The following is an 11,849-nucleotide window of genomic DNA, read 5'->3' on the forward strand; positions in this document are numbered from 1 at the left end:
TATTTTCTCAGAAAAAAATCAGCCAGTATTACTGAATCAAGCATCCTATTTGAATATTCCGTACTAATTTTCTATTGCAGGGAAGCACATAAAGGTACTTTAGAATACAAGCATTGCATGTAAGTGCACTTGCCTCTTCCACTGTATGGTGAGGCTTCTTGAAATACCTTCCGGTATCTAGCATGGAATCTTGAAACAAATGCCTATGATTAGGAAGCCCCCGTAGTGGCAAGTCCTCTTGAAGAGAATTATGATTTTTCTTCCTATTCTTGCTAGAACTACAGTCATGCCTGGTAAGAGGAAAGAAAGGTTTGCAAAATTTAATCTTGCTACTAAAACCTGTAAGTTCTTGATTTGGCAGCTACAAACTATGCTGGAAAGCACACACGTTTACAAATTATTAAACAGACATTGTGCCTAAAATGATTGCAGATTACAATGTGAAATGTAGGCAATACAAATGCATAAGACAGCATTACATACCACTTCCAACTCCCAAAAGACCTCACTGCCAGTCTTTAAATTCTTCAAAATTTCTGTAATACTAAACCTAAGGTTATTTAAAGTTGGTGCTGACCTCTGTCAAAGTTATAAGTGAGTTCTCTGCACTTACTCATGTCACTCGACTGCCTAGAAAAGTGCTCACTGCAAAGCAGAACTTCATTATACATATAATGCACAGAAATGTTTATGACATGTACATTAATTTTTTTTGGGGGGTGGAGTCCTGAAACTTCATAATGAGTCTTACAACACAGTGCTTCCATAGACTCCTGAGATCTGCAACTCACAATGAATTCCATCTTCAGTTTCACAATTCTCCTCTATATATTTAAGTTTTAAATATGGAGCAGAGCTATGGGAGCTACACACGGTAAGGCCTTCTCTCTCTCTATCAATTGCCCTTTGAGACTAAAAGAGAACAAAACTACAATGGGCACAGAAATGCAGCATGAAGTGTATGACTGTTGTCCACTTAACTTTCAAGAAATTATTGACATGACTGATTTAAGTTTGTGTGAGGGAGAGCAGACCTTCAGATGCAACACATTTCTGTACAGTGTGATCACAGGTATTGCATAATGATTTTTTCTTATAAGAACAGATAGAAAAATCTGTAAAGGAAGAAGATGTAGTTTTCCCTAGAAAAATTTGATGACAATCATTTGGGATTCTAACTTTAAGGTAGCAAAAGAAAGTACAAGCAGAAAATGTTACCTTGGACAAGTCATAACCCTGTGACAGTCAGATACCATCTCTACATCAGGATGCGTATGGGTTCTGCAACTAGCTTCCTTTTCTATGGGAAGACAGTAAGATCAATCACAAACAATTTTGTAGATAATAGTCATATTTATCCCAAAGCATTAATAGACATCTTTCTGTGGATAAAGGAGAACATTATACTGTAAGTCTGTTCCTAGAAGCATCTATACTCGTAATTCAATGCTCGCGTTTGTGAGCCAATGTTCCATCCTGTTGTTTTAAGCTAGTACAGGCAAGCATACTAACTTGCATCTTTAAAAAGTGTATTCATAAAAAGTAGGAAACCATTTTTCCGTAAGCCCTCATCTTCACAAGCAGTCATAACTAGCAAGAAATGAGTGAGGTCTGCTATATGATGCAAGAGCTTCTGATTTTCTTGAACATTAAGTGACTTAAAACGAATGTTTTACATACATTTCGACACACATACCAAGAACAGAAACATGCAGGGGCATGAAAGAATAGTCTAGAAAAGCTACATCCACACTGTTAGGGCATGCATTAGAGCAGTGATGGTGAACCTATGGCACACATGTCGCAGCAGGCAAGCAGAGCCCCCTCTGTCGGCACACGAGCCAGGTCACCCCAGCATCACCCCAGCAGCCGGGCATCGGATAACAGTGCACATAGGAGCCATGCGCATGCTCAGAAAGGAGTAATGAAGCCAGGTGATGACATCACAAGCCGCAACTCATTAGCCGTGACTCATCCAAGCTTTCGCATGGCCGGTCAGAGCGCTGCCAAGGATAGATATATTTGCTTGGACTGACTGCGAGTTGTTTTTTCCTAAACTAAAACCTCAGTATTCAGGTTTTATCACAGTGTTGGCACTTAGCAATAAATAAGTGGGCACTCAGTCTCTAAAAGGTTTGCCACCACTGTATTAGAGGGTCAGGATATTTATATAACTATACATCAGGGGTCCACAAACTTTTTCAACAGGGGGCCAGTTAAAAGGCGGCGGGCACGGGCCAGTGAGGCGGGGGGGCCGTGGGCATGGGCCGGTGAGGTGGTGGCCATGCACACGTGCAGTGAGGCGGGTTGTGGTGGGCACGGGGAGTCCAAAACCTCTGAGGCAGGCCGGATAAATGGGCATGGCGAGCCGGATCCAGCCTGCGGGCCATAGTTTGAGGACTCATGATATAAATACTTAAAAACTGAGGTAAACTTAACCAAAAACTACTGCGTTCAATCCAGAGGAAGCTCGTTGCACTTTATTTCCATGGAAATCAATGGAACAAATTAGTCTTAAGTCCCAATTTTGTAATTGTTACTGCTCCAGCTACTAGGTTTATAGAGGAACAGAAGGCAATTTTATACAAACAGTTCTGGCTCTAAAATTTTACAAAATTACTCCCAAAGTTTGGATTCTCCATACAGGCACTGAATCCAAGAGAAAAGGCTACCAGAAGCATTTTCATACAAAGAGTTTTGGATATAGGAGCTCAATCTGATATAACTGCCACTACATCCTCTAAAATATGTAAATAGCTAGCAAACACAAAACATCAACACAGAAAATATTTGACATACTCCATGATAATGGAATATTGGACTATATTTTGAAAAAAAATGACTCTATTATGAGACTGGGGAGGTTTCATGGTATCTTAGTTCAAGATAGACTTTTTATCTGTGAATCCCCAGAAATGGAAGTCTTGACCCATTATATGCTTCACTGCTGGTGGCTAACAATTAGAACATGTTATCTAGAACCCTTCCTAAAGAAAATGAAGTACTGGGGGAAAAAAAGGAAAACTGGGCTTTCTGCTTGAAGGAACGCATCAACTTGTGTCAAAAATGTAGTCTTGTCTGCGGTAAATGTTGCCAGATGCAGGGAGAAGTTTGCAAACTATATCTCAGCAATATTTGGAGAGCATGATTGCAGCCTGAGAGCCCTACCAATGCTACCTCAGTAAGGTTTATTCTATCTGCACTTTAGTAATATTAACCTGTTTTAATTAAATTTTATATATTAGTTTTACATATTGATTTTGCTTAATCTTCAAGCATGATGACAGTTTTAATTGATTTTATAGGTCTGTTTTTTTTGCCATGTTCTAAGGACTTATGGAATAAACAAACTTACCCAAATCAAACATCTGCATCTTAGAAGTAGGTTCGATGTGCTTGTCCGCCAATGTGTCAGAAGCATTTGAAAAAACCTGGAAGAGAGCATTTTTATGTGTACAAGTTATATTCTAGTCATGTCAACTGTACAAAACTCATGCTATGCTTCTACTGGCCTTACTTTGGCTTAGAACAAAAAAGTTTCATGTAATACTGCCATCTACTCACTAAATTCTACCCCACCCTCTGCCAAATCCACATTCTAGCATTCTATGCCACCAATGACAAGGGCACAAAATTGTTCAGTCTACCTGGAACGAATTGCTTAAGCCTGTATGTTTTACTTTATTGGACAGGTTAGTATTTATTGCATTTCACAACCACCTACATCAATACCTTGTCCTCAGAGTGGATACACCAATTTTAAAAAGCATACTAGCAGACATTCACTGTAAAGTAATTCCAACATATTAAAATTAATTTGCAACTTTTATGTTCATTCACACCAGTACCTTCTCAAAAATTTGAGGTCTTCTTAAGATGTAAGTTAATTGAATTATAAGAATCAGACTTTCATCCACATCTGAAGAAACATTCCAGAGAGGGGAACATTTTCATTCAAAGAATTAACGTAGTGTCACCATAAGCACAACCCTGAACTTACAAGTTCAAAGTTGCACATGAACATGTAACATGGCACCTCGCTACCACGACTGTTTGAAACACCTTTTTCCATAGACCCCTCCAGTTGCTACCTACCCAGAAGGGCAACAAACCTGCTTTAGCTCAGAACACACACCAGCACATCCCTTACCTGCCACGATACCCTTGCAACACATATCAGAGTAGGAAATGTGCCTCCCTGTATTACAGTGAACAACTAATGATCCTTTTCTCCCTGTCCAGTACTGTTTGGCCACTTCTTATGGCATTCCATTTATGCAGACCTTATACTTTCTTTGAAGGATCTGCAGAAAGAGTTCTTGTTTAGCCTGGGTCTATTCCTTTGGAAGAATCTGTGGACAGGGAGAGAGAGAAGAAAACTGCGCAGCAGAATGACCATGTGAGGTAAGGTAGAAGAGGAAAACCTAATCTTCAGATTTCTTCCCACTCAAGTACATTTAATGGTATTGCCATTTCAGAGAAAACAAGACAGCAGTCCCATGGACATAATTTGGCTTGAATACACACATCAAGTTTTCAAATCTATTCTCAAAATGCAAACAAACCATATCTGCAGCCTCTGCATGTTGATCTTCAACCTGAAGAGATTTAGCTGTCAACAGGGATGGCAGTTTAATCAGACTGGCAAGCCCCTGGGTCACTGTACAAAGAATACCTAGAAAATGTAAACATAGTAAGATTACATTCCATCTAGCTGGGAACTTTGGAATTTGGACTAATGGGAGACCCATATCCTGAATTTCATGTGGTAAAAACATTATCATATTCAAAAGAGAAACATATCTTCTTGTGGTTGTCCCCTTCTGGGCAGTTATTTTGCCTATCAGTTTTGTACTAGAAACAGTCCAGACACTTACAGACATGCAAATAATTTTGAATTATAGTTCTATATTATGGGATCTGTCTGATGGAATGCTAGAAACAGAAAACCATAATGCTCTTTACATTTGAGCATACAATAGAAAATAGCTCCCAGCCATGTTATATACATATCTGAACTGCACATACTAACATATATGCTTAAAGAGGCCACCTCTTCCAGAATTTTTTGTTTTGTATATGCAATATCATTTAATACTATTATTGTTACTCAGTAATTCTTACTCAGCATTTTACTTCCCTTCCATATTTGTAATGGTTGTTATAAGAAAAACCCTTACAAATTCAACTAAAATATGACTGCATATTTAAATAAATCCAATTTAAGTATTACTGTATATACAAATAAATGAAAAAGTCATCAAAGCAGCTCTCACATGTATTAATATTACAGAAGATAGACTCTAGCCCCAAAAGGCATCAGAGAACACTGTCGCCTATTTATGAAAACAAGATTATATTTATGAAGACAAGTTAGCTTGCTCTTGCTTTAGCTTCTCATTAATTAGAAAGTAGAACAAGTAAGGAGGGGATGGAAAGTGTATATTGAGAGTACCAAGATGTCAATGTCTAGGGTACTTAAGGAGAGGGCACATTAAAACAAAGTTTCCAAGGCTATTCTGACCCAATAATTCAAGAATTATTCTGATCCAGCTATGCATCAGGCCAGGAAACTATTCTGTAAAGACTCTGATGCCATAATGGCATTCTGAGATCATTCCCCCACAGAAGGTATTTATAGCACAGTAAACTGAATAAATCTCCAGAATTCTATGAAAAAATTGAATCTTGGACAAAGTTTGCCACAGTCCTTCAGAACATTTTAGAACAGTAGAATCTTACATGGTTTCTGAATTGGGTTGGCGTTTTCTACAACTATACTTTTTGTTTAATCTCCCTTCCAGGAAGTCACTCTGTTCACTTTCTCTAGATGGGATAGTATGTCCTATCTGGTAAATCTCTTTTCTGGGTATGAACAGAGGGGCATCCCAATCCGAGATTTTTTTGGATAGCTACTTTTCTGTTTTGTACTGTACTATATTGGTCTGCCTATTATCTAATTAAAGATACCATTTAAACCAAGACTAACATGCTACCTTCCACAGGTAAGAAAAATATCCCCACATTAAGTTTATAGATGATATTTGAATAAATTAGCCTTTTGTTCTTGTCAAAATGAATTTATAGACACCAACACCCCATGTTTACATTTTTAAAAAATGGAATAAATGGAGACCCTCCTCTCTTATTTGTAGGTTTTGGATATTAAAGAATGCGTTTCCAGGAAAAGGTTTGAAATCTCTGCAGGAAGGCAGTGCAAAAGATTTATTTAAAGATCTATGCTGACGTGATAACAGACAGCTCTCAAAACTAACATCTTCTGCTCCCAAGTCAAAACATTTCAGTCACATGAGAGGTGACTGAACAGGCATTACCGAGTTTTTGCCTTTTTGCTTGCTCCTGATCAGAGTTTTCTACATGTGACTGGATACTGTGAAAAGAAAAAGAATAAAAGAATACTGTGAAAAGAATAAACTCATTTAAGAAACAAGGAATATGATGTAATAAAAGGGAGATATACAGTCTGCTTAAATGTGTCATACCTGTTCACAAAAGCATCATCTTCTTAGCTACTACAGACATCACACTGATCATTGAACTGGTACACATATCTATAAACTAGAAAGTTTCTGCTATGACAGCAATGTACATCAATGCAGCTGGGAGAACTGGCATTAAAGTGGCAGAAAATGCCAAGAAATCCCAATTACAAGTATAGGCTTATAGATCTAGTGTGGCATAGTGGTTGAAAGTATGAAAATCTGGCTCTGGAGATCTGGGTTCTAGTCCCCACTCAGTCATGCAACTAATTGGGTGACTTTGGGCCTGTCACAGACTTTCAACCCAACCTACCTCATAGGGCTGTTGCTGTGAGGGTAAGATTATGAGAAACAGAATTTTGTAAGCTGCCTTGAGTTCTTTGAAAGGAGAAAAGGTAGGATAATATAATAAATAATAGGCTGGTGGGATCTTTGGGTTGTAGTTTCATAGCTTTATGAAAATGTTGACCCAGTGCAGAGGTGCTGTGAAAAAAACACAAACTCTGTGGAAAGGAAAGGAATTACCAAGTTCATATTCCCTTATGCAAATCTCTGGTGCAACTTCATTTAGAATATTATGCATAGTTCTGCTCACATTATTTTAAAAAGGGCAATATTAGGTTGGGAAAAATGCAGAAAAGGTCAATGAAAATGATGAAAGTTTTAGAGCAACTCCCATATGAAGAATGGTTACAACATTTCTCCCTGTCCCATAATACATGAACCTGGGGTCATCCCATGAAGCCAACTGGTGGGAAGATGAATAAATGGAAATACTTCTTCCCACAGCACATAGGTAAACTATGGAATTCCCTGTCGCAGGCTGTCGCCAATTTGGACTGGACAGATTTATGGAGGAGAAGGCTATCAATGGTGGCTCTACCCCCCGCCCCCCAAGAAGGAGTTTTTAGGCAAAGGCCAACGTCCATGCCTGCATTCTGTGCTTCCACAGGACAGCGTGCTGCCTTCACCTGCACACTGCCTTGTTAGCTTGAAGGTTCCTGAGACTCCAAGTGCAACACAAAGAAAAGCGGCTTTGGAAAATATGGCTGGAGTCCAGCGGGGCTGGGAGGTCGCCAGAACCGGTAGTTCGCAAAACATTCGGGCATTTCTCTCTCTTTCGCCCTCCATGGGAAAATGGAGACTATTTTAGGACTGGCGTCTCTCGGCTATAGCTATCTGAGAACCAACAAGCCATGCTCCGGCCCGTGAGCTGAGGTAAACTGGACAGCAAAGTCCTCTTGGTAGGGACGGCCAGCTTAGGCCCAGCCTGCACCTCGGGATACGAACCAGACGCCCAAACCCTCCCTCAATGTCCGGGTCTCTCACCTGCGATGTCGCCTTTTCCGCGATGGAGGGAGCGAAGGTTCCACGTCCTGACGGCAGGAGGAAGATGAAAACAACCAAGAACGCAGAAACTCTAACGCCCATTTGTACATAGGCCTCAGCTGCAAACGCTAGCCCGGAAGTACGTCATTGGTTAGCGACAGTCGCGTAACCACTGACGAAAGCTGTTTTTAACCAAAAAGAAGAGAGCCTAGAAAAACGGGTTTCTCAAAGAATATTCCTAGACACGCTCCGATAGTTTAAAAAAAAAAGCCTACAGTTCCTAGTATGTGACTGGGACATGCTGGGAGTTATAGGCTTTTTTTTTTTTTTAATTCTAAGCTTGCCTAAGATTGCTCTCGTAGCTGCTTTTTTAGTTCTCTGTCATAAGTTGTTCTATTCACCTTTGTCTCCAACTTTGTCTGGCCCCTATGCATTTTAGTATTTCTGTTCCTGGTATTTTAAATATGTTGTGTTTTAAATTGTTGCACTGCTCCTAGGTTTTGTTTTACTTTTAACTCTAGTTTTAAAGGCTTACACTGTATTTTACCAAGTTGTGTTTTATTGTTTCGGCTAATGGGACGTATAGAAATGTAATATATTAACGTGGTGTGTGTGTGTGTGGGGGGGCTGTTCCTCAATTCTCAGTTTGTGTCAGGCTGGATGTATATATGGGTTTGCTCCTGCAAGATTAGGTCATAAATCATGTTGCTGTTCTGGACAACCCTTGCAAAGTAAAATGACCAGCCTCCTTCTTATGCACAAATGAAGAAAGGCAGAGTCGGAAGAAAAGAGACCTGAACTTCGTGGGTACCGCGAAGGGGAGAATGGGCCTGAAGATACTCTATCACAGCCCTAAATCTCCCGTACGCAAAACTTTTCAAGAGCGTTCTCACCATAGAAATGTATAAGGGTAGAGTGTCGCCACTCATCCTGTAGAAAACCTTGGTGGCTGCCATAACGGTTAGCGAGCTGTACAGGAAGTTCCGGCTGCGCGTCACGGCTGCCGCTTTTAGTCGACGGGCTCGCTTAGGGTCCGTTTCTCTCGTGTGCAAGTGACTTATTCCCTGCGCTTGGTGCTCCTAGTTCCAGCTTTTCTGTTGGCCCTTTCGGAGGCCATTGTGAATATTCCGCTATGCGGTCGCTGGGAGGGTTGTCGTTGGTCCTGGGAACGGCCACGGCGGGTCTTTATTTGCTCTCGGTGCGGCTTCCCGGAGAACCACGCGCGGGAAGCGGGTGAGTTGGCTCTTCCCTCATTATTTGGGTGGTTGTAGATTGGGAACGATCACGGCAAATGCTATTTTGGGATGCAAAACAGAAATATTACTTCCAAATCACGAGAAGTAGTAGTTCCTCTATACTCCTCAGTAGTCAGACCTTGCCTGGAATACTGTGTCCAGTTCTGGGCACCAAGATTTAAGAAAGATGCAGGTGAATTAGAAAGGGTCCAGCGGAGGGCAACAAAAATGATCCAGGGTTTGGAAACACTGCCTTGTGAGAAGAGACTGAGAGAACTGGGCATATTCAGCCTTGAGAAGACTCTAGGGGGGACATGATATCCCTCTACAAGTACCTCAAAGGCTGTCACAAAGAGGAAGGTCAAGATCTCTTCTTGCTGATGCCAGAGTGCAGGACACAGAATAATCAATTCAAGTTGCAACAAGTCAGATGCAGGCTAGATATCAGGAAAAGCTTCCTCACTGTCAGAGCAATACAACAATGGAACCAGCAGCCTAGAGAGGTGGTGGGCTCTCCCACACTAGAGACATTTAAAAAGAAACTGGACAACCATCTGAGTGGGATGGTGTAACGTGGTGTCCTGCAACAGCAGGGGGTTGGACTCGATGGCCTTCATGGCCTCTTCCAACTCTCTGATTCTATGATACGGTGATGAGGGTGCCACACTGGAGTTGTATTCAGATTTAGTACTGCTTGGAGTAGACCATTTAGTGGAAACTAAGTTGGTCGTGACTAATTGACATCCAACTCATGTTATGTGCGAGGAGGAGGGTGAACAAATTTGTTTTATCACCCTCAGTGGTCTCAGTTAGCGATTGAACTTCATTACTGCTCTCTGACCTGAAAGTCAAAGGTACTGGGGTTTTTTTCCCCATTAAGACTGCCTGCAAGGGTGAAAACTATCCTAAAAATATATCACTGCCGACATCTGATGCTACTTTTCGCGTGACTGACACACAGAAATGTGCAGTGACATGCTGTGATCTAAATTTAGGCATAGGAATTTATGGAACCTAATTGCAAGAAGTCAATGGCCTCAAGAGCCCATTTGTTCGCTGCTGTGATTTCAGGTTCTGAACCTGAAATGGCCAGTAATCTGGCCATTGTCAGCTTTGGAAGGCAGTACTGATGTGTTATGATATTGCTTTGGCAACAGCAAGCAATAATACATTTAATAAAATTAATAATTATCATTTTTTTCTTTTTATACTACACAGTAATTGGAGCTCTCTGGACAGTTTACATCTGTTCATAAAAACAACATAATAGAATGGAATGCAATAAAATGCCATAAAATCTTATAAAAATACAAACATTTTAAACAAAAAAATTAAGAATCATTTTAAAAATACAATGTAAAAAACATCTGGGATGGGTAATTTTCTCAAGCCCTTAGATATACTAATATATCTTTAAAAGCCCCACCATAAAGAGCCATCTTAACCTGTTGCCAAAAACATAACAAGGTTGGTGCTGGGCAGGCTGCAATGGGGCTGTAATTCTATAGATGGAGGTCACCATAGAGAAGGTCCTCCCACTTGTTGTTGACCTTTGAGCCTCCCTTTAAGTTGGCACTTGGAAGAAGACTCTAGATGCATCGTCATCATCTTTAATGGATTTATATGCCTCTACAATAGTCCATATCTAGGCTCTCTACATGGCTTACAATGTTGAGCATAGGGTCCATGTACATTCTGGTTGGGAGAGGCAGTTTGCCAGTTATTGTGGTTGTAAACTATGTTTGACTTCATAGGACAGAACTAGCACATTGAATTGGGCTCAGAAGCATGCAGGCAGGCAGCCAGTGCTAGTAGGCTGCAACTAGTCTTACATATCCATACCTACAGGTCCCAGTTATTAAGCTACCTGCATGAGTTGTGGTTGCTGAAAAGCCATTAAAGGGCAGTCACAGGTAGAGTGCAGTAATCTAATTCAGAGATTACCAAAGCATAGATTGCTGAAACCAGGTTGTCCCTGGCCACATAGGGGCATAGCTGGGTGACCAGCCAAAGCTGGTAGAAGGCACTGTCATGGCATTGAGCCCACCTGAGCCTCAAGTGACAAAGATGGACTAAGGAGAACTCTGAAAATATGAACCTGCTCCTTCAAACATATGGTTGATTAGACTTGCTTTTGTAGGCAATGGCCTGTATCATCTGATGCTTAATTCAGAATTCTTAGGTCACAATAAATGTGTTAGTCTCCAAGCTATCTCAGTGTATTTGATTTTTTTCAGTGACCTGCAGTATACCTCTTCAACTGTAGATGTCATTTGATATGGCCCAAACTCACCCAACAAACAAACACTGAATAAGAAGATAGCTCTGCATTTCTGATGGTTTGCTCCAGGCAACATCATGCATTCTAAATCTTAAAAGGAAGAACCCAGGGAGGGGAGGAGGGCTGGCTCTTTCCAGAACACTAACTATAGCAATGTTTATATTTATAATTTGTATCTGATTTTTACAATCTTTCAACAACACCAATCATGTAATGATTCTCATGCCTGACTTCTGTCAGTAGCTTTTAAAGATCTCTCTTCTCAAGCTAGAGAATATTGCTGATTTTATTCTATTTCTTTTGACTTTAGGTTATATACATTTCAGGAGTTTGAATAACTGTTCAGTTAAGTTTTAAGCAGTTGTAAAACCACCAGCCTGTCTTTACCACAAAATCAAAGCTAAGCAGTAGCCCATCACACCCCACAGGTACCAGAATTCACTGCAATTCTTTTGTGAAATTCCTAACTCAGCAAACATCTTGTAGTAATTAAGGCTGTATTTT

General features: G+C 40.5%; 2 protein-coding genes across 7 annotated transcripts in view; one reads left to right on the top strand and one right to left on the bottom strand.

Annotated features, from left to right (window-relative positions):
• SENP2 (SUMO specific peptidase 2) overlaps positions 1 to 7,970 on the bottom strand; it is a 33,093-nt gene extending 25,123 nt beyond the window's left edge. For 5 of the 6 annotated variants that reach the window (XM_044434640.1, XM_044434616.1, XM_044434624.1 and 2 more), the window contains exons 1-6: positions 7,830 to 7,970; positions 6,336 to 6,391; positions 4,566 to 4,675; positions 3,356 to 3,431; positions 1,219 to 1,300; positions 134 to 290 (exon numbers count right to left, since the gene is read on the bottom strand). In XM_044434640.1, the coding sequence (XP_044290575.1) occupies positions 134 to 290; positions 1,219 to 1,300; positions 3,356 to 3,431; positions 4,566 to 4,675; positions 6,336 to 6,391; positions 7,830 to 7,939 (591 nt within the window). In that variant the 5' untranslated portion in view covers positions 7,940 to 7,970. The other variant, XM_044434657.1, reaches the window with a different exon arrangement.
• A 456-nt stretch (positions 7,971 to 8,426) lies between these two features.
• Positions 8,427 to 11,849, top strand: part of TMEM41A (transmembrane protein 41A) — a 13,643-nt gene continuing 10,220 nt past the window's right edge. The window contains exon 1 of the mRNA XM_044434694.1: positions 8,427 to 9,062. Within this exon, the coding sequence (XP_044290629.1) occupies positions 8,962 to 9,062 (101 nt within the window). The 5' untranslated portion in view covers positions 8,427 to 8,961. The remainder of the gene's footprint in view (positions 9,063 to 11,849) is intronic.

The sequence above is a fragment of the Varanus komodoensis genome, unplaced genomic scaffold (assembly GCF_004798865.1).
Source record: "Varanus komodoensis strain SLA01 unplaced genomic scaffold, ASM479886v1 scaffold1, whole genome shotgun sequence".
Lineage (NCBI taxonomy): Eukaryota > Metazoa > Chordata > Lepidosauria > Squamata > Varanidae > Varanus > Varanus komodoensis.